A 22,909-nucleotide genomic window follows, 5' to 3' on the forward strand; every position below is an offset into this window, starting at 1 on the left:
TATCCAATCTAAACCTCCCCTGACACAACTTGAGGCCATTTCCTATTATCCTATCCTATAATTTGTTACTTGCGAGAAGAGAATGACGCCCATCTCGCTACAGCCTCTTCTCAGGTAGTTGTAGAGAGGGATAAGGTCTCCCCTGAGCCTCTTTTTCTCCAGGCTAGACAACCCCGGTTCCCTCAGCCGCTCCTCATAAGACTCGTGCTTGAGACCATCCACAGAAGTGGAAAAATAGGTGTGACTACCATATAGCTCTGAGAAATTATCAGTATTACCAGTTAGCTGTGGTAGCACCTCCACAATCCCCTGGGAAGGTGAGGGGTCTTCTGCGTTAGGTCCAAGAGGCATGTGCAGGAGCATCCCCCTACAAATCTACAGCAGAACTGCATTGCTGCTGCAGTGCAGCATGTTGGATGGTATTTGGCCAAGTCATCCAGTCTCTCTGTATTCCCGCTTTTGTGCGTGGTATGAATGTGAAGTTGGGCTTTGGCGTTTCCTTCGCCAGCGTGCATGAGCCGAGGTGCTGGGGACCACGCTGGAGGGCGGGAAGGATGGGGGGCATTGGCCTGATGTCAGCCCTCACTGGGGTTCAGACACTGCTGAAGAACCCCAAGCCTCAAAGTCTAGGGAGGTGAGTCTCCATGGGCTGCAAAGGTGGCAGGTGAATGAGGCAGAAGGTGTAACACAGCAGCCCTGGTGTTTTCCAGCCGTATCTTCTGTGAACCTGATGACGGACACAGTCAAGGCTTGATTTGTACTAATACTCATTGCAGATGTGTGCTCACCTTGGAGAAGTTGGGTGTGTGGACACAAACGGAAGCTACGGGAGTTACACTGACTTGGTGGATGACTGATGTGCAGCGAGGACTCCTTCTTGCCAGCATATCTAGGCTTGCATGGCCTGGGGGGTGTTGGTCACCTCAGACACGTAGCTGTCCATGAAAATGAATATTAATTTCATGGCCAACTGAAAGGTCAATTTTCAGACGACAGTTAAAAAATAACAAAGCAAATGCATCTAAAGAAAACAACTGATAATATGTTTCTATGGTTCATAACAGTGCTGACAAATTTTACCACAGACAATGAGTATATTGATTTTGGCAGCATTCCTTAACCATCAAGAAAGTAGTTATTACAGAAATTTTTGGTGCTGATTCATTAAGGGGTGGTTATTTAATATTTTGACATTCAGTAGTTAAAATAATGAGAAAAGCATGGGACTGCACTTCTTGCAATAGGAGGAACCGTATGGGATTGCAGTGTACTGCTCATACACTGCCTACATGGCTGTTAACGTATGCATCTTAGAGTACAGCCCCAGCAGTTTCTTGGAATAGCACCAGAATGTGCTTCTAAATGATAACCAAGAAACAATAATTACAAATTTCAAATAGTCCTGGGTAAGAACGCAAAAAATAATGTGGAATATAGAGTTGTGGACTTTGTTTTCTTACATATACATATGCATGTATATATACATATATGTATGTATGATTGAAGGCTGCTAAATGAAATTACACTTCATTAGGCTAAACTGTGTAAGAACATGGAGGGATATACGTCTTCATATTTTGCAAAAATATATTTTTGAGACTGCTGCATCACAACTTATTCTAAAATGACTTTTATTCTGAAAGTGCCAAAACCCATTCACTTTAAATGAGACTTTTCAAAACAGGATTCAACCTTTTCAATCCAATTGCGACATGTTTTATTTGAATACACACACTGAAACATAAAATGATGACAATAATTATTCCTGGAAGGTATTAAAAAGTTGATCCATATGCATAAATTGAATTACGGCTCTGGCAAAGGTGCATTACAAGCAAATAGATACAGTATAAACACTTCATACTCCTCTAGCATCTATGCCAAGGTCCTCTAATCATTTTAAATCAGTTCAGACTGTTGCTGTAAGATAGCCTGCCTGTAGTCAATTACATATGCATGAAAATCAGAAGATTAAAGAAATTGTTGAGAATACAAAAGTGATTTCTTGAAAAAGTTAGCAAGGGAACGCCAGAAGTGAAGGTAGTGAAGAGAGCACAAGCTGCAGTCCCAAGGACTGGCTGTTCAAATGCCTGAGCAACATGGGGAAACCATAGGGGAACTCAGCTGCCAAGAAGTCTAAAGGCATTTCAACAGCATATTTGTGAAGCGTAATTTTGCAAAGACTTATAAACTGACCAAATTGGGCAGGTTTTCCTAGGATTAGCAAAAGACGCGGCCCTGCCATGAAAACTGCTGCTCTGCCAGACTTGATGTTCTGCTACAAAGCATAGTTTTCCTCATGGAATAAATGTTATAATGTTCCTTGGATATTAATGTTGTTAAATAACAACAATAACCACATAGAATCATCTCTCCAACATGGAAAATTTCAATATTTACACAGAGCAAAGCTAGCTGTGGTGAAGATCAAGGTGTTAGAATAGGAGGGATGAGGCAACCCAACAGTAGTCAGCGTTATGTCCTCCACCCACCACGTGGACATACAAGTGTGTATGTTTTGTTGCTATGCCAGCTACGAGTCAGCACTGAAAACTCTTTACCTATCTACAACTACCTGCTTCAAGTAAATAATGATAATTTAAAAAAACAAAACAAAACAAAACAACAAATGGAAAGGTGTATCCAAGCAGGAGTTTCTTGGTTAATACTTCACTGAAAAAGTAGTCAGAGATCATCACCAAAAAAAAAAAAAAGTCTTCCTTTTTTCTTACCCTCCTCATCATCGCACTGCTGCTCTGGCCCCATGCTGATCCCTGGCTGCTGGACTGTGAGAGCAGGACCTCAGCATGATAGGGAGGTCGTGTGAGTGTTTAGCTGCGGTCGTGACAGTGGGAGCTGGGGAAGCCTGGCAGAATTGTGGGGACCTTTGTGTTTGTCCAGGTTGCTCCAGTCCTCGTTCGCTCTGGGATTCAGTTCCCAGCCCATAAAGGGAGGTGACTGCTTTGACCCAGATCAATGCTGTGGGGGTACATGCATTCAAGACCGGGAGATAGATCCATCTTGCAGTAATGAGGAACCACCAAAACCAGTGAGAGTCACCTGAACTGTCAAAACCTCCTTGCCTCTGTAAAAGTGACTGTGGCATGTAGATAAATGTTGACCTTGCTGCAGGACTAAAGGACTTGTTCAGACAAGAGGGACACCCCCTGACACGTTGAATTTAAATAACATGATGGTCAGTTTGTGAAAAAGATGTTAAATGACCTATTACAACTTTTCACCTGCAGTCTGTATGAGGTTTACCTAGGGTGCGTGCAGCTGCTGGAAGAAATGTAGGATGAATTGTGAAGCTCTTGAGCTGGGAAAAAGGGCTCTATCTACATTTTGTCCAATGCCTTCGGAGTCTTTCTCTCCAGGACATGTTCCATAAAACATGTCCAGAGCGCCAACTGCATGAAGAAGAAGCAGGATGCTTGGAAACTGTATGCAGATAGACTGAACCAACAAGGAAAAAGGGGAGAGAAAGGACAGACAGCCTAGGTAGGTGATGGAGCATGTACTCTATAAATACAGACTGCCTTAAACTAAAGCAAACAAAGCAAGCTGGGGAAAGTTACCAACGGTTTAGATTTTTCTAAGTACAACATTTTTTGTTTTATTTTGAAACAATTTTCCTTTAAGGAATGTCCTTTCATTTTAATTTGCAGAAAGCTGACAACTCATCCTATTAAAATTTTTTCCTTTTGCTGGGAAGAGTTTTATTTTATTTTTTTTTTTTTGGCTAATCCAAAACTATATTTTTTCCTCTCATATTCATCAACCACCTTTCAGTATAACTCCCTCAGCACTTGAAGGCATGACCCAGCCCAGTACCTGATGGGTATTTATAATAAAATTTCTCCAGTGGATAGATTTTCCCATAGTTGTTCTCTTTTTATTTTTGTTAGATGACCTGATCTGATCTGACGTGGCAGTTTTTGTGCTTTGGGAACATAGCTTTCTCAAGTGTTCAGATGACATGAAATGGAAATAGTGTCTAACTTGTGCCGCCCAGTGCCAAAACACAACGTTGGAATGAGATGGGCAAATCACTGAGACCCATCCCCCCCTCACTGGCAAGCTGTAGATGTTTAGTTCAAAAGTCTTGGTAGAATATGTACTCCAAGCAGCTCAAAAAGCTTCTCAAAGCCCTTAAGACAACCTGGGGGTCTGTGGTAAAACACCCAGCCCTACGGCTGTAATGTGTTTTTTTGATGGGAACAGGAGAGATTGAGGGCATCCTCACCAGGAGATCTGAGTCCCTGAACAGAGCAAAAAGGCAGAGGCTGTGAAAGGCAGCGAGGGAAGATTTGGTTTAGACTTAGATAAAACACTCTGTACCAATAAGGACAATTCAGCCCTGGTACAGATTGCTGGGGAAAGTGAGGATCCCATTCAGGAAAATCTTTAAGAATATCTGTCAAAATGGTACGGTTGCTTCCCCCTGGGGTTGGATGGCCTTCTGTGGTCCTGTCCAGATTCTTTTGCCTATTTATTCTACAGATCACAAAACACTTGTTAGCTGTTTATTCCTCTCCTACCATGATTTATCTACAGAAATCACTTCTGAAACAATTTTCAAACATTTCCTCTGAAACAGCATTCCCTGACTGCTGTAGAAAGCGCTCTCAGCCTCTAACTGGAGGCAAAAAAAGAGCAACTGGAACATTGCCTATCTAAGATCTCATCCACTGGCACAAAAACCCCTCTGAAATTGCAGGGACCCTAGGCATCTCCCCAAAGTATGGCTTTCAAAGAGTGTAGCTGGATCATGACTTCACACCTCAGCTTTCTCACCCCCCCCCAAACTACCCTGCAGGCCACCTTACCCATTTCTGGGAGCACATCTGTCCCACTCATGCTCAAGCCTATCCCGCTACCCACACACGGATTCTCCAAAAGCTTGCAGCGATTAGCAGTTCTCATAAAGGTGGAAGATCACGTCTGATCCAGGACTCTCTGCTCGCTAGCAGGCGTACAGTTGGTGCAGGGGGACCCACGAGTGTCGGTGACACAGAAGTGGCTTCCACAGGACGCAGGCTCCGCACAGCAGTGGAGGTTGGTGCCGGCAGGACATCAGCGTCAGCTGCAGCCCTGAGAGCCTCGAAGGAGCAGGATGGTGTTTTGCTCTTCTGACACTGGTGAAATGAATCGCTCCAGTGAAGTTAGAGCTCCATTTGAGTGTATAGCTGGGAACAGGAAGAGGAGCTAGTAAACAAGACTGGTTGTGTTATGGCTAGCTGTCTTCTGTTCCATTTGATCCCTTGAACAGACAAATGACTGCTTACTTGAGGCTATTAGGCATGTTTGTTACACATAAGGATTCAGGACTTTTGGTTATGCTTTTTTTTTTTTTTTTTTTTTTTTTTAACTTGCTAGAATTATACTGAATATTAATTAACATTCCGGGACACTGCTTGGTGGGGAATGAAGATAGTACTAAGTCTCAAGACTCTGGGTAAATGCACTGCTCTCTACACTGTGCTAAAATAATGCTTCCTTATATTAAAAGTCAGTACAAACTTGCAGGAGAGCAATGTGGATAAATAAAGTGATAAAGAGAGTGTAAATCCAAGTATATGCACGCATATAAAGAAATAAAATTTTATAACTTTCTTATACATGTATTACCAAAGAGGAAATATTTCCACAGGAACATTTTTCTGCTGGAGGAAAAAATTCTACTGTCAATCTGTAACAAGATAACAACAACCTCTACACCTTGTTTGGAAGAGGAAAGTTTCATTAAAATACTGAAGGCCAAGTAATTTTATTCCATGAAATTACTAGAAATGCAGAAAACAACTAACTGAGGACAAGTCCTGAAAACCGACTCATCTCAGAGCTTGTTCCGAGAAACGATCTGAACTCATTTCTTCACAGAAGGTTCGTGCTGAGCATTACACTCAGTAACTAGCAAAATACAATTTTTAATGTTAATCACTTAAGGTATAGAAAAGGAAAAAAAAAAAAATCAGGGAAAGACAATAAAAAAAAAAAATCAGGTCACTTTGCACACAGATCTCTTCTGCACGGCTCTCCGTCATTAGCTTTGAACAAGGGGCAGTTTGGAGGGGGGACTGGTGTCAGCAGGAATGCGCTGTTGGGGAAATTGGACCGAAGTATAGTGTTCTGCAGATGGTGGAAAGTCCCATCGAAATGCATCACAGTAATTACAAATAGGCAAGAACAATTGCTTGCGGGATCCTGGGAGTGCTCTTTGGGTTTCCTGCTATAAACAGGAGGCAGTTAAAGACAAGCAAACTTTAACCTTTCCAACGAGCTGGTGTGCTGAACTCGATCACTCAGAAGGCTGCAAGAGTTCTTTGGCAGAGGTTGTCGTAATTTGTCTAAACTCAGCACGTAACCTGAGAGAGCTGTGGAAACACAGGTTCAGCATACCTGCTGAAATCTTGCGCTAGGATAATTCCCTCAAAAATATCAAGGGGAGCAAATATTTTAGGGTCAAAAAGGGATGAAAACAAAGGTCTTCTACGGCGTTGCTTAACGTTCTTCTTATTGACTGGAGAAGCAAGTTGTTTCAAGTGTGGTAGAAATTCATTTTGCTCTTCTCATTGAGTTTCTGAAAAGCCAAATACTTACCCTCTGGATTTCCAAAAGGAAAACCTTCATGTTTTTCTCCACGAGAGAGGTAAATTGGAAATGAGAGCCTTCCTACAATGAAAACACTCTGGAAGTAGACTGAGGCTCACACCTCCTCTCTGAACACTCATGCCCCTTGCAGGGTCTCTGAGGTCCTGTCGCCCACCGGCGCCCCGGCTGCAACCGTAGAGTCACAAACACTGTGGGACCAAAAGTTGGTGCTGCAGTGGTTGGCACTGCACCGTCCAAAGCCCTCGCCCTGCAAATCAAGCCGGATTGTAACAGATCTCCTTCCACCCACTGCTCTCACACACCGAGTAGGATGACTCCCCAAATCGTATCTGAAACGGCCCAGTGCAGGGCATGGATTCAAGCCCCCTGGACCCACACGTAGGGGGAATTTGGAGTGTTACATGTTTTTTGACTCAAGCTTCTCTTTTTGCCTTCTCTTACCTGCTTGCTTCAATCTTCCAGAGCTACAAACACAAAGACATCCCGGCCCCAGAAGCAGGGGATGTGCGTGGGGTGTATCTGTACCGTGCTACCCTTAGGGACATGGGTTCGCTCGCTGGCTCCTGTTGCAGGGGGGACACGTCCAGTCCCCCCCGGCCAGGCAGTGGGGCCCACGAGCACTAACTGCCCCACACGCAGGCAGCAGCAGAGCTGCAGGCATGTTGCTCTCCTGCAAAGCTGCCCGGTGAGACAGTCCATGACCAAAGCACGCTCACTGCAGCTGCTGCGGGCCTTGGCTTCCTCGACTTGGGAAATACAGGAAAGTCAAGGGAGGAGGGAGTTATTTCACAGCAATGTCTGTAGAGAGTGTGATTCATTTATTTATTCTTCTGTGAACACCCTAGCTGGATGACTAAGGCAGATCTGCAGACTAATGACCCAGAAACCGTAAAGATAAATTTCATATGTAGGGGAAACAAAAAATAAGTTAAAAGCCATACACAGACTGTTATTTTCCTAAATTCAGTTGGTTTACCTTGCAGCCTGAGCCCTAGCCAACACCAAGAATATAGCACAGAGACTTACTCAGGGGCTTTTTTTCCCACCTTTTCTCCTTCTCAGGATGGGGTAATTGAGATTAGCAGCACCTGTGACTTCTTCAATTAGTGGCCCAGAAGCTCACCACACCTTCTGGACCTCCCACACGGGAGGGTTAGGGTGGCCTGTTTCTGGTTCGAGCTGCTGAAGTGGGGGCTGATGGTTTTGCTGTACTTTTTTCTTCCTTCCATCAGGTAAGATGCTTGCAGGGGCAGGGGGGGGTTGTGAAAGAAGAAGGAGGAGAGTGTCAGATGAAGAAAGTCTGCTCTGGTAGCTCCTATTGAGAGGCAGGAGCCTGCCTCCTCCCTGATCAGAGGATGGGTCTGGAAGGTGGGATGTTGCAGTAATTTCTGAGGAATTAAAAAAAAGACTGGGTGAATGTAGGGGGAAAAAATGCTTCTTGGTTTTGCTTCAGGCTTGTTTATGAGAAACCTTTCTGTGAGCAGAAAGTGTTAAGCTACAAAGTGAGTGTAAAACAGTCTTCTGCAGGCTAATTGGTTAAGCTGTGGCTAATATCAACCTGGTGCTAATCTGATGCAGAGGACTTAAGTGTTTTGTTTTATTTGTTAGACCCCAGTGATGCTCCGTGGGAGTCTGTGTCTGTGGTGCAGTTGTTGGGTTTAGGCTGTTGTGCTGCTCTTGGCCTGTGACTCCTCAGTGCCAGTGAAATGCTGTAGGTAAGGCTGTAGCAGATGAGATGCTGCAGGTGCTTATGGAAGCTGATGTGCCTCATCCCAGCACCTGCCTCTGGAGACGTGCGGCAGGACTCTGCAGCGGGCAGGGCTACCAGCCTCTACGTGCACATGCCGGCGCAAGCCTGCAGTCATAAATACATTCAACCTCCTGGCTGAAAAGCTCTAAATATCTCTGTTTTCTGACCTTCCTCTTGGAGCGCTGGAGTTACTTTTTAGAGAAAGATGCTTTTATTGGATGCGACTTGACAGTATTAAGCCCCGAGCAGTGTGTGACCCCGGCACCAGACAAATCCCTTTTGAGTCCTCGGTCATATAATCCTTTGTGCAGCATGCAGGGCAAGGTGGGAGAGTTCTCCTCTTCCCATCACGTTCCCCTCCAGCTAGTTGGACAGTATCTGACACAGAGGTACTATGTCCTGGCCATTATATAAACTATTAGGTTCAAACCCAACACCCTTGTTTGGCCCTTTAATGGCTGTAGTCATGATTTCGAGAGTGAGTTAGAAACTCATATCTTGACCAGTCTTGTGCTCTTTGATTTCTTTGAGTATTTCCTCATTCCTGTACTGTGATATTGGCTGTAAACATAGAGGTTAACGCATCACCCTTATTATATGGTTTGCAAGAGGAGAATATTGCCTCTCTCTGTACCGCTCTAAACAAACCAGTCTCCATAACCATCTCTCTTTGCTCTCCCACCACCGTTTTTACCCTTTTCCAGTCCTGACTTTACCAGAGGTTGTGTTCTGTGGGGCACGTCAGGCCTTTATTCCACGCAAAGTTCATAATCCTTCACAGGGTCAAAATTACTGAAATGTGTAGAATGTTGTTTCCTCGTGTTTTCTCTCTCCTAATTAGCTTTGGTTTGTAATTCTCATGGTCTAACACAGCATATCCACACTTCCAGATTAAGTACCACAGGAAACTCATACTTAGCACCCAGCGTTGTTTTTAAATGCTGAGTTTTACCAGAGCTAGGAAATAGCTTAGGTGAATGACCTTTCCCTGGAGGTGGGTCATGTCAAGGATTCTTTCCTCAATGGGTGGGAAGAAACCAGAAGAATGGGGACAAGTGTCCAAGCAATCCTTGCAGGGAGTGACAGAATGTGAGGGGAGACTCTCACCCAGCAGTCAAGTTTGATTGAATTATTTGTTCAGGTATGTGGCAAAACAAATCTTGGGAGAGAGCAGAGAATCTGGATGGATGTGTTTAGCTGCAAAGAGGGTCAAAGGAATAAGGTTTGGGGGAATCAAAGATAATCACACAAGGTCAGTCACTAATGTCTGTGAAGTGATTGGGTGAGAGGAAGTTGCCAATCAATGTCTTGATCCAGTTAGATATGTAGTATCTCTGTGCAGCCTGCTGGGGTAAGTGTTTGGTTAAGCGATGCTATAGGGTTTGATCTCACTGTAGCAATAAACCCTAGAAATGCAACGAAATACACGTTTATGTGTGGAAGGGGTATTTGCATCATCCTTTCCAACAGAGAGAATCCTCTTTGATAATATAACTGGTGGTGTGTCCAAAAGAAATAGCGGAGAGAGCAACTTGCATAACATAAGAATGAGCCATAGTACAAGGGGGAAAGTTTTGATCCTTGTTCTGTGGGAGTGTTTTCCAGTCAGCAGTGACCTGAGTGAGGTCAGGACTGCAAGTTCCCCGCTTCCCAAGAATGTACATTATGTTTCTCAGCCACCAAGTCCTTCCCCTTTTCACTCTCATGAATTTCTTACGCAAAGTTGAAAAGTTCAGTGGGGTGGATGAAGCCAGATGCCTTCCAGAAGGCTGTACAGCTTGGTAACTGGATAAGGTGAGACATGTAAGTTTAAGCCTCCATAAAGATTTGAACCTGACTTGCTGCATTGCTTCTCAGCGCTCTAACTGCTGAGGGAAAGGAGATATAATGTCTCCCTTCCTACAACTGTTGTCTCTGAGAGCACTTTCAGTGCTTCAAACTCTTGCACACCCAACAGACCAATTCTGTGAACACAGGGGCATGAGCCAAGTAACTTGGTGGTCTCAGGCCTGGAGAGAATGTCCTGGGTTGAGTGAGTGGTGGAGTTTTTTGGTGGCAGGGGAGGGGGCTATCGGGGTGGCCCCCTGTGAGAAGCTTCTCGAAGCTCCCCCAGCTCCAAGCCAGCTCCACTTCTGTTTGGGAAATTAAGCCAATCGGCTGCGCCTCTGCGATAACATATTTAAGAAGGGACATGCTGACGTGCAGTGGGACTGGTGAGGAGGAGTTGCTGCAGCTGCGTGAACACCAAGGTCAGTGGAGGAACGGAGGAAGAAAGGAGGGGGGAGGTGTGCTGGAGCAGAGACCCCCCTGTATCCTGTGGTGAGATGGCAGGGCGGCCCCCCCTGCCACCCAGGGAGATCTACGGTGGAGCAGACATCGATTTATGGCTTGTTGCTCCTGCTCTGATGATCAAGGTTCTGTGCCCGAAGAAGGCCGGGGTCTCATGGGAAAAGGCAGCCCCGCTGCTGTAATTCAGCGCTGGGAGGATTGCAGCATGCGGGGGAGTCCCACGCCAGAGCAGCTTGGGAAGGGCTGCAGCCGTGGGAGGGAATCCCGTCGGAGAAAGTTTGTGGAGGACTGTCTGTTGTGAGAGGGGGGACCGCGATGGAGCAGGGGGAACAAGTGCCAGACACTCCCCTCACCAAAGATGAAGGAAGTGGCAGCACTGACTGCACCCCCCATTCCCTGCCCCTGTGCCCCTGGGGGAGGAGGTAGAGATATCGGGAGCAGAGCTGAGCCCGGGAAGAAGGGAGGGGTGGGGGGAAGGTGTTCTCAAGATGTGGCAATGCTTCTCACTGTCCTACTCTGTTATGTGTTGTTAGTGTCTGTAATAAATGTATGTTCTTTTTTTCTTCCCCTAACGAGTCTGCCTTTTGCTCGTGACCATAAAGGGGAATTTTCTCCCCATCGCAGTCCTATCTCGAACCCCAAGCCTGGCTCTCTGTCCCTTCCCATTGCCAGAGGGGAAGGGAGAGAGAGCTGCTGCATTGTGGTTGGCTGCCAACCAGGCCCAAACCACGACAGAGGTATAAATTGCCAGGGCTATCCATGACTACAGGTTTTCTCGAAATGCCATGCCTAGAAAAAAAAATAGTAGAAATCCTAAATCACGTGGGTATTTCTAATGTCACCTCTTACTTTCCAACTTTGTTGTTTCTTCTAATCTATATTGGGAAGATCATACCTTACGGGGGACCAGAGAGGTAGCACTGGCTTCTTGAACAAGGGTGTGGATTTCCAATCCATGACTTAGAAGAACCTATCCAAATGTTGGAGATTCCTCTTTGAAGTTCCCCAAGCACAGATCAGGGTAGCCAATTAAATGTAAAGGCAATCTCCTCATCCTATAGAAAAACAATGCGGGACTGCAGTCCCACCACTGTGGAAAATCCTGGAAGAACTGTGCAAAGTATGCTGCTAAGCAAGTGGTTTGAGCTATTCTGGACTGCCTGGGAACGTGTGAGCTGGTGGGGTCACCTTGCTGGGAAACCTCCCTATTTAACACATGAGGAGCTTTGGGTCTTGCCCTGTAGGTGGAAGCTGAGACATGGTGGCAGGAGGAGCAAAGCAGTTTTCCTAAGAGATCGTGAAGACAAAATACTGGTTACAAGCTTACCCCGAGTTCTGCCCTGACCTGGGAGAGCAATGTTGGTCAGGCTAATTGGGGGAACAGAGAATTTATGATGAGTTTCCTTGCACTGAGTGTGTGGGGCCTCTGTTTTGTGCATTTGTACTGCTGTAAACATTGAGTCAGCAGAGTCACTCCTGATTTGTATGTGCTGAAATGTTAGCAGGATCCTATCCCGTGTCCTCAGCACACTGCATTTGCACAAAGTTTTCCTTGTTAATGCATGAGGCTGCTCTGAGACATGTTCTAGGCCATCATGAGCTCTCATTTAACTTGTAATTGAGTGCGTGTTTGTCCCAGTTCAGGATTTCGCCTTCACTATATTCAATGATCTGGGACTGATCTGAGGCCTTCATCCATGTAGCTTTGCAGTTTACAGAGCAAAAACTAAGCAGCTTCATCAAGTGGTGCCCCTCTGTGTGCATGTGTATGTGTTTACACACACGTGCGTTGTCTTTCTTTCCAGCTCCTTCTCTCCCTCCTCTTTTTCCATTTGGTTCTGCTTTGCATTTTATTTGCAATGTGTTGTCCTGTTGTGAGTATTGCTCATACATGTTGAGTTAAGGTTCCCCAAGGAGTCTGTCTGACATTGAAAAATTAACTTTTTTATTTTTTGCACTCTCAAAGCCCTTTATTATAAGCTAGGGTTCTTGCTCCAGGGTAGTAGGATGTTGGGAAGAGCGGAAATATGGCACTGCTGAGAATCAATTAGTATCAAAACTGCACTAGTACCCAACTGTGTGGTGATTACCCCACTCCCAGAGGCCAATGTGTTTGCAGTTTAGGTCACAAGTGAAATAAGCACGTTGAATCTCATTCTAACATGTCACTCTCTTATGGACTTTCTTCTCCACTTCTGTGCTTTCCTCTCAGTGTGTGAATTGTCCTGTTGAGAGCTGGGCAAAATATGTCTGGAAACAACAGGTGTATCCTCACCTGCAGAAAATAAGGGCGTTATCTTGCAAACACCAAACCCATTTATTTCCAAGTGTTTCAGTTTGGTGGATGGCAACAAGGGGACTTTGGTGCTACTCACAGGGAGGAAGGTGGTATCCCATCTTGAATCTACAAATCAGGCATGCTGAACATGGAGGATTTGAGTTTGTCCTCCCTGCTCACAGCAGAGATCTGAGAGATGATGTCTTGTATACGCCATGCATGTGATTTCTTTTCCTCTAAGAGTACCTACAGCACTGGCTTTGCTTCCACACTTAAATGATTCACACATTCAACCGAAGAATTAGCTCTGATTCTGGTTACGAGGTGATCTTAATTAGTTAAGGAAAATAGCAGCCTCTCTGAATTGCTTTGTGTGTCCCAAGGATATATTAGTGATGGTTAAGTATTCTGCCAGTCTGGAGGTGAGCAGCTTTTGGGGTTTGTTGGATTCAAGAAAGGAACAAAGTGAGGAAGCCTCACTGGGTGAGGACCCTGCTGTATGTAACCCACAGCTTTGTCTTTAGTGGCCTCTGATCCTCTCCTACTGCTTGCAGAACTCACTTTCTGTCCTTGTTTGTCATTACACATTGGCCAGGAGGAGAGAGATCTCATTTTTACTGCAGAGCACCCAGCTCTGGCACCTAGGCCTTAATGTCAGGCAAGGAATGAAATCTATAGGAGGTACTGCCTTCCCTTCCCACGTGTCCAGTTCTGTCTACCCAAAACTGTGTCCTAATTCTGGCTGATGGCTTTGTATGGCTGGCCACTCGCCCTTTTCTCCACAGAACACATTGCACACCCTTGTAAAGCGCCTTGATAGCTTTGTGGTACAAAAATATGCGATATAAATCCAAAGGGCATTCTTTAATGTGAGGCTGTAAAATGTGTGCAGGGCCCATACTACTTTGCCTCTTAATATTTTCCCTATTCCTCTTGTGGGCACCAACACAGCATCAGGGAAAATGGGATGCATGTCCCTTCTGAAACAGGGTCCTCTTCCAGATATTTAGTCTTGGGAAGATGAAGCTCTGCCTTCCCATGGGGGAACAAATTCAGCTAGTCGTGTAGCTCAGGGTGTGGGTAATATCAGCCTGTTGCACAACAATTGCTTGACAGCTCTTCCTTGTTGCTTCAACTAATAAATGTGAGCACGCACGTGCCCAAGGGGAAGGGCCTGGCTGCTGCAGCACCAAAGCCTTGTGCTCTGCCCTGAGTTTGGGTAACAACCGGGAATGCCTCTGCCCCGGAGAGCCGGGCAAGCCCGTGGTCTAATGTACAGCAGTGGCAACTGCTTTGCTGCTGTGGATGTGAGCGTACCACCTGGTTTTCTGCTGGCCAGACCAGAGCAGCTCTTGGGCTGCAAAAAGAATCTAAAGCACTGCATCGCTTGCTCTTCTATTTGCCATAAAGTCACATGTGCATAGTTGAAGCAAACTTCGTTGGTCTGGATTTCCTTTCACTTTGCAGCTACGAGAAAGGCCACAAACTACTCGGGTTACTTATGGTAAAAATGAGTAAGTTTTCCTGGTACACATTTGGGTCTATTCTTGTCATGTTCAATTGCTCTCAGAGCAGGAGATGCTGGAGCCCCCTCTATTTGTGCCTGACCCTTCCAGTTGGAGCAGGGCTGTATGTGGCACTTCAGGCGACGTGTTTCGCACCAGTGGGTGAGTTCAATAAGCCTCTGAAATTTGCTAGATGCGAGCAGATCGTACATGGGGCTGGGATTTTGTTTTCTTTTTTTTTTTTTTCTGTCTCTGTGCAATTGCTGATGGAATACAGTTCCCAAGCCCCCCATCTGCAGGCCTGCTTATTTTCTCTCCTCCAAACCTTTTCTTTGTAGGTCAAGATGGAGAACAATGGGGACCAATGGTCTGAAACTGAGCAAAGCAGGGGAAAAACTAGGCTAGATGTCAGCAACAGTTTCATAACTGATGGAAACAAATATGGGAGCATTTGCCCCTGGGAAGAGGCTGAATCTTTTTTCAACAGACTCAAATGAGGCAATGCAAAGGAGGAGAACTCTGTTAAAATTAGAGGGAGGGGAAAAAAGGGGATTTGCTGGCATGACTTTGTCTGGAGGAACTCTCACAGTCTGTCCTGCCTGTTAATTCAGTACAAATTGAAGACTTGATTAATAGGGTATTTTCTGTTAGAGAGGCTTCAGCATATGGTCTTCCATACTCAAATGTGCAAGGTCACCTGATTAATTAGAACCTCAGGTGCTGCCTAACCTCTGGGGGGATGTCTGAAAAGAGCAGATAGCTGTGAAGGGTCTGGCATGAGCATTTTAAACTGAGCCTTAGCTGACATTTGCAGTGTAGAAAACAAGCGCTTTGCCAAACCTTGTCTGAACATCGGCAGTGGCTGGAGACTTGCACCTGGTCGAGTTACAGTACAAAAATTTGCACAGTGTTAGTGTTGAGCCCTGATAGCTCTATTTAAGGCTGATATTTATGAAGCAACTGGAATAACACGTTGGGTGTAGTGGTAACTGTGCTCCTCTCTGGCACTTGAATTTAGACTTGGAGTTTGTTCAGGCTTTTGGCCAGGACATCAGCTGTTTGCAAAGGGGCAAACCAGGGCTGTGATAGTGGTTCTGACCACCCCTGGGAGCAGAGCTCCACCTGACCTTGGGATTGTCCTCAGACCTACACCAGCAGATTTCTAATGTGTCTTCTTCCCCCTTGACTATATCTCCCCCACCTTTTTTATTTCTTCCTCTGATTTAAGTGGGCAGTGGAATAAAATGGCAAATGCCCTTGGATATCCTCCAGTAAGCAGAATACTTCTCTGTTGACACAGCTTTACAAACGGGTTTATAAATTCTAAGTGGAGGCCACCACTCGGTGAAGGGGCCTGATTTCTCCAGTGGTGCCCTCTGAGCTCATCCAGGGATGCGTTGGCACTAGACCCATCCGGGAGCCCTGCCTGTTCCTCCTGTGAAATGGTCACCCCTGTACCTCTTTGCCTCAGCTGAGGAGCACACCCTGACCCAAAAGAAGCGTCTCCATGAACTGTACGCTCTGGTGTTTTCCTGTTCCAGTCACTCCAGGCATAATAAATAGCAATGGTAATAAATAAAAGCAAGTGCTATAGACTGAAGGTCACGTATAACCTATTTTCCGAGGGCAGTATGTGCATTTCAGTACATGAAGTACTCTGTGTAAGATTTAGTTTCTTCTCCAATACCCCTCTAGTGTATCCCCCTCTGTGGTAGGAGTGCTTGTGTACAGGAGGGAGGGGAAGTAGCCTTCTGCAGATGTGGGTATAGGCTGTCGCACCTACAGGTTGCAAAACTTGTTGAGCAAACAGGTGATCTGAAAAAGATTCATGTTGAAGGAGCTGGGCTCCTTTACTCTGGTGCTCGTGCTTCTGCCCCCATGTTTCTGAGAGTTGAGGACAGATTGAAGAAAATGTCCAGGTTTTAGCCTAGCTCCTTCTGCCCGATTCCTACCCTTTCTTGGACCTGCCAGTGTTCTGCAGTCTCAAAACACCATAGAAAGTTGTATTTAACAAGGTACAACTTTCTCCTCTTTTAAAATTCAGCTTCCTAATTCAGTATTGTCATGGTCAGGAGTTTATACAAAAGACTGTAAGAATTTTGAGGTGAACAGAAGTTTTCTTAGGTGAGTATCAGTTTGGGGAGCAGGAAAGAAGTTTATGGGATTTTTAATCTTATGAGATGAGGCTCTCATTAGTGTTAGCTCCAGGATGGCTCCAGGCTGAATATGCAACACTATCCAATACCATCTTCCTATAGCAGCACAAATATAGATGCAATACTCATACGCTCTGCTGTGTTTCACTGAGGTTCTTAGCTGAGGTGGGGTTGGGGGAGGTATGAACATGGTCATAACGCTTTAGGGCTTGAACTAGTCGCTAGCTGGGGTGTGTTGATGGAATGCAGCTCGTGTATGCAGCTGAAGAATACCCTGGTCAGAGTGAAACAGGATTCACTGCATGAAGCAGTGAATCTACCTATCTATATATCGATATACATATGTGTGTATATATGTATCTCAAATCCAGCTAGTTCCCCGCACCTTCCTCTCACTTGAGTTGTGAAACAAAATTATACTGCTTCACATCTACTGAAGCAGAACTTCTTGTTTCAAATTCAGTGAAGACTGTGCCATTGAGTGAAAATGATTTGGCTTGAGCTAGTGAGCCTGTTTTCAGGAGATACCTTCAATTTTATCAGCTGTCAGTTTTGAAGCTTCAGTGCTCAGAGTTAAAGCCTCCTAAGCCAAAACCACAGATTCAACAGGTTAAATAAGTTTGCTCATCAGTAGCAATAAGAGACTGATAAGACAAGAGGAAGGAAATGTAATATTTTTAATGCAGATTTGAACAATCTTCCATGAAGTCAAAGCACCAAACGTTGGGTCTCTTTCAGTGATGTCTAACACTGAGTTAGGAACCTGCCCGGCCACACCTTGTGTTCAGTACTCGTCGTTGAAGGGATACTCTGGATGGTCACGCCACCTGTGGATAGGTCAGATTGAACAAGTGAGCTTCTCGGGTGAAGCAGGATATCGCATCACTCATGCAGTTGCCCTGTGCCTAGCAAACCTCTTTCTTGCAATATACACGTGGCCTTCATGGAAGGCTCTTCCGTTCTTCAGAAACTGTCTGCTCCGAATAATCTTTCCTGTGGAGCTGGAAGGAAACCTGTGCATTTAAGGAGAAGCCAGTAGAGAACCATTTTTCAGGCCTACAGACTATCTGCCTTAAGGACAGATGGGAAAAACCAAGAAGAGTTTGGATATCAGCTATGCTCGCTGTTTAACTCAAGTTAGTAGAAGTGTTGTAGGGAAGGGGGGTGGCTTCACTATGTGTGCGTTGTGGAAAGGGAAGACTTCTTTGCTCAAATTTCCTGAAAGACCCTCAGAAATAAGGGCTATATTTGAAGGAGAGGTGGAGACACCAGACTGTACTACTTTGGCTTAGGCGCTCAGAGCGAGCGTGAACAGGTCTGGGTCTGGTATGGTGCTTTCTCCAAGTGCTGTCATATCTAGGCTAGGTCTGGCTGTCCACTAGCTCAGCCTAGACGTAGATGCTCTGCCAGGTTAGTAGCACAAGTGGCAGAGAATTTACAAAGAAACTTCAGGGTGACCCAGTTCAGGGGAGAAAGGGATGTTCATGGCCACATACTACCAAAGGTAGAGGCACTTCAGGCTTCGTTTAAAAAACTGCATGCTCAGGGAACATGCAGGATCCTTATAAAAGGCAAGAAGAAAATTCCCAGGGTCAACTGCAGGTGAAAAAATAACATTATGTTTGCCCATTATTGGCGCTTGAGAGAGAGGTAGTTGGTGGGTTTTTTTGTTGTGGGTTTTCTTGTTTGTTTGTTGAGAAGATGATGCTAAACCACAAGCCCTGACTTGACAAACACTTTCCATTACTAAAGTCAAAAATTTCTGATGAGCATTCTCAGGTGCACCATGGCAGCTGGCTGTCTTGCCTTACAGCAGAGCACAACAAATACTGGCATTTATCCCAGCTGTGAATCGTTCCAGTTTGGGGAGGATACATTTCACAATATTGAAGTTAACTAACTGGAAGGCATCAAACATTTTGAATTGGTTGTGTCAAAACATTTCATTCCAATATTCAGCCAAGCTGAAGTGTTTAAACAGTAACAGATTGAGTTGGTAAGAAAAAAAAAAAAAAAAAAAAGCCACAACACTTTGGCTTGTTTGGTTTCAGTATAATTTGACTGTGTCTTAGTTGCCAGTGTCATAATCTCTACTTTCCATCTATGGAGTTTGCTAATCAGATCTCACATGTTAAAAGGTCTGAGTCGTTTGAGTGAAAATGATTCACTCGGAGAGTCAGTGCAGGTTGGAATAACTGGTAAGGAAGAATACCCATAGCAGAGACTGGGAGCACAAGATAAGCACACAGATTAATGTAAAACTTGCCCAGCACAGTAGTTCTAGATTTCTCCAGGGGGAGAAGAAACCATTTCAGACTGAGATTTCCTGAAGTACTAATATTTTTACAAAACCTCCATTTTCTGCTCAGATGCTTACCTTGCTAACTCATTCCACTAATTGCAGTGTCCTGCTCCTATGGGCTTACTCACACCACCAGAATAACAGACTTGCATACAGTATTCATGGTAGCTGATAACTGGAAGAGCCAGAGGAAAGCTGGATTTTTCCATTCCTGCTGGCATTTGCATCACGGTAGTTGAAGGTTTTGCACCAAGCTGACTAACCAGAAGTCTTTCTGAATGATGGGTTGACTTTTTCAAACACATATAACCAGATGAAATAAGAAATCTCTATGCTGGTAACTCATCTGTTGCAGTGTCAATTCCAGACACTTCAGTGAGAACACATAGTAAGCAGATACATATTTAGCTGCTCCTTACATGGCAACATCACTTTTCTGAGAAGGCATTTTTCACTGTTGAGGTCAGACTGTATTTAAGCATTTTCCCCAAACATGGCACTCCTGTGAAAAACAGAGCTGGCAATGTCCATCCTATGCATCCTATTTTCCCTGTCCTCAGTGGCCTCCTGTAACCAAATTCAATCTAATAAAACAAAACATTTAATTTATTAGGTTCTGGATTGGTGGTTTAGAAAGTTGTTCTGTGGGGATTTGCATCCTTTAACTTTGCTTCTAGAAAAGGCTCTTGCATTTGCACCAAGGTTATGTTTCAGGTATACACTCACTAGAAGCTTAAATTATGTAATAGATGAACGTAGCTATGAAAACCCAAACTTCAAATACCAAAACACACATACTCATCTGCTAGGCCACATGTGAGAAGCCTTCTGGAACTAAGTGCTTCTAATTGATGTAAGGCTATTTTAAGTTTTAAGAAACTAAAGCTTCAGAGCACCTGGCTGAGCTTAAATGTGAAAGATGAATTCCATTCTGATGCTTTTAACTTAGTTCACATTTCCTAGCATACTTATGCAGCACATAAGTGGTTTATTTGTTCCTTTGCAACATTCCCCCCATCTTTTGAGCAATGTTCAATGTTTTAGAGTGTTATTGATGCTGCTTTCCTACTTTTCATTATTTTTAGCACTTGAGCATGCTACAGTTTGGCAGGACAGATAATCCAAGGTAACAAGAGAAATGCGTGGAAATGAATCTCTAGCATTTGGCTACACATTGAGTGCCCTGAAATGGGGAAAGCATAGTTTGGCCTTAAACTGCAGATGCTCTTGAGCTGAAGGTAAAACAAATGGTCTCATTCTCAACAAATGGTATTGGGTCAGCCTGAGCCTTTCGGGGTAGTGCAGCCTTCAGGTGAAGCAAAAATACATTGGATGGTAAGGTTTAGATCACAAGCAGCAAGGGACCAAACCTTGTTAGTTCTCAGAAGAGATAATTAGGAAGCAGTCTAGCAGTCAAGCAAACTGCATGGTTTTCTGCTTTCCATATAAGAAGGTACAACTCAAGATGACAGAAGGAGAGGAGATGGCTGAAGACAACTTCAGAGGAAAGACCAAAACAAAGTCTCTGACTATTTGTGGTCACTAAGAGGTATCATCTTTTATGAGGACATTAGGTACTCACTCAACCCAGGACAAGTAGGCAAATTTTCGTGTTCTGATCAAAGTATTAAGCAAGAAGGATCAAAGTTCTCCTTAAATTAGCCCTGTGGTTTCATGTAGCAGTGTTCTTAATCCTTAGCCTTCCAAATGGCAATTTAGGACAAGTTGTCTCTGGAAACACTAGGTTCACAATCTATAAGCCATTGTACTTGAACAACAACAAGGCTGGCTGAGCACTGGAAGTGAAGGTGAGGAGGAGGGGAAAGGCAATAAAGTGCTACTTTTTGAATTTCACCTCTGATATCCACATTGCTGGACAGGGGCGATGCTATACCTTGTCAGTGGCTGAGACTCATTACAACATATAGCAAAAAGTGTTAAAGGAGAAGGAGCGAAGATGGAATAGCCAGATACAATCACTTTCTACTAGGTGGGCTTTTGACATCTGAGCAAGTTATTGCATACTTATATTTGCAACGGGCCTGGGAGTGTATTCTGGTTGCATTAAAGACCTCTCATATTTAAGCCTTACCTTAAAATAAGGTTGTTTATACAAAAATGAATATTAAAAGTGTGTGGGGTTTTTTTTTTGTTTTTTTTTTTTTTTTTTAAATCATCTGAAAATAATTCCTCCTGGACTTACATTAACAGTTCCACATAACGAACGTTTTTGTTCAGGGCTTCAATCTCCTTCATCTCTTTCTCAGTAAGGGAGAAGTCAAAGATCTAATGGAAGGAGATGTTAGGCATAAGTCAACATTTCTTGTCATAATCAACATTCATATGTTCCAGATTCCAGAAGTACAATCCCCTCTCCTATGCCCCCCACAAATCCATACCTGCATTTATAGGAAAGTTTTGAGGATATGAATAAGTCCAGTCAGTTTCTTACAGTCTTTTGCAAGAAGGGAAAGGTACTCTGGCAAGTCCTGGGCCACCAGCTTTGAAAGAAATATATTGGCAGGGGAAGCAGGGAGCAGTGTGGGTGTTGAGTGCTGCGAGGGACAGGAACAAATTCTTCGTCTTGTTTGGGTGTGGTGGTCAAGCCAGATGCTTTCTGGTGGTGTGCTTATGAGCCTTTCTGGCACTCCTGTATGCAGCAACCCTTCCCTAATAAAGTTGCCCCGTATCTGAAGAGTGGGCAGAACAAGTCAGTTGGTCCTGCACACCTACAGCCAGCAACCTTGAGCTGCTGACCTACTGAATAGCTTCATCTTGCTTGTGCTGCTCACTGCAGCAACTGGTGCTCTGGGATACACCACCAGCTGGAACTTTAGCTACTCCAGAGGATTAAAAGAAACTAAAATTTCCCATCTGCTTTGCTCTATTATTGTCATATCATGGTACTATTAAGTGATGGGGACAAAAAGCATCACAAGTGGCAAGCTTGACACCGGTCAAGCCTTGTGTCTACAGAAAGAAATGGGAAGATTGCCTCCTGGAGGGGCTAAGCCCACGTAAGTGAATTCATCCATGCACCTTTGGAGTATGAATTTACCTGGAAATTCTCTCTGATGCGTTGTGGATTGAAGCTTTTTGGGATGACCACCACCCCTCGCTGGATGCTGAAACGCAAAGCAACCTGTGCAGCTGTTTTGTTGTATTTTTTTCCAATGGCATTCAGCACAGGATCCTTCAGTAAAGGAGGGGAGGACACATTTACCCTGGAAGAAAATTGGAAAAAAACTGAAAAACCCTCTTCTTATCTTTAGCGTCAAAATATAGAGGCATCTACTTTTTTTTTGTGGGCAGAATACTCCACCTTTTTGACAAGTAGTGTGAGAGACGGGAGAAAAGCTTTGGTATTTAGGTTAGTGGGCTGTCAAAGGCAACTTCCTATGTGCTGCCCTAACACTGAGTTTATTCTTCACCGAAGCCTTGACATTCCCAGTTACAGACACTTGTTTTCTGTTAGAGGACACCTAAGGTGACCTCCTATGTAGACACCTGGCATTTTTTGATGATGGCATGCAGTAAGAGTGTTGCAAGTTTACATTCGCAACAACGATGTTTAGACACGGATGTTCAAAGCTACTTTGAAAAATGGGGACAAAGATATTTTGCCCAGAGACACAGCAGTGGAGAACTATTATTCTTTTCGTGGATATTGTCCTTCTATTGGAAAGTAACATGGGGACTTACCAGGTTTCATCCCTTGAGGTTCCCAATGGGCTGTACCCAACAATAACAATGTCGTGTTGTCTGCAAAATTCTAAGAGCTTGGGTTGAGTGAAATAGGGATGGCATTCAACCTACAAGAGTAATGTAGAACGAATGATTAATCAACGGGACCAGATACAGAAGCAGATGGTGCCCCAAAATTTGAGAGCTACAGACCAGGTGCTTTCAGGAAAGGATACGTGTAACTTAAGGAATAGGAAAATTCGATCTACAGTTACTGTTCTAAATTGTACATTGGCGGGTGATGGATTTCTTTTTTTTTTTTTTTTTTTT

At 44.4% G+C, this 22,909-nt stretch overlaps 1 protein-coding gene across 1 annotated transcript in view; it reads right to left on the reverse strand.

Moving 5' to 3' along the window:
* Positions 1–17,251: 17,251 nt before the first annotated feature.
* The window catches only part of AKR1D1 (aldo-keto reductase family 1 member D1), a 35,646-nt gene continuing 29,988 nt past the window's right edge, over positions 17,252–22,909 (reverse strand). Inside the window, exons 6-9 of the mRNA XM_032996373.2 lie at positions 22,598–22,707; positions 21,954–22,119; positions 21,099–21,181; positions 17,252–17,420 (exon numbers count right to left, since the gene is read on the reverse strand). Coding sequence (XP_032852264.1) covers positions 17,378–17,420; positions 21,099–21,181; positions 21,954–22,119; positions 22,598–22,707 — 402 coding nt within the window. The 3' untranslated portion in view covers positions 17,252–17,377. The remainder of the gene's footprint in view (positions 17,421–21,098; positions 21,182–21,953; positions 22,120–22,597; positions 22,708–22,909) is intronic.

The sequence above is a fragment of the Tyto alba genome, unplaced genomic scaffold, assembly GCF_018691265.1.
Source record: "Tyto alba isolate M040663 unplaced genomic scaffold, T.alba_DEE_v4.0 Super-Scaffold_21, whole genome shotgun sequence".
NCBI lineage: Eukaryota > Metazoa > Chordata > Aves > Strigiformes > Tytonidae > Tyto > Tyto alba.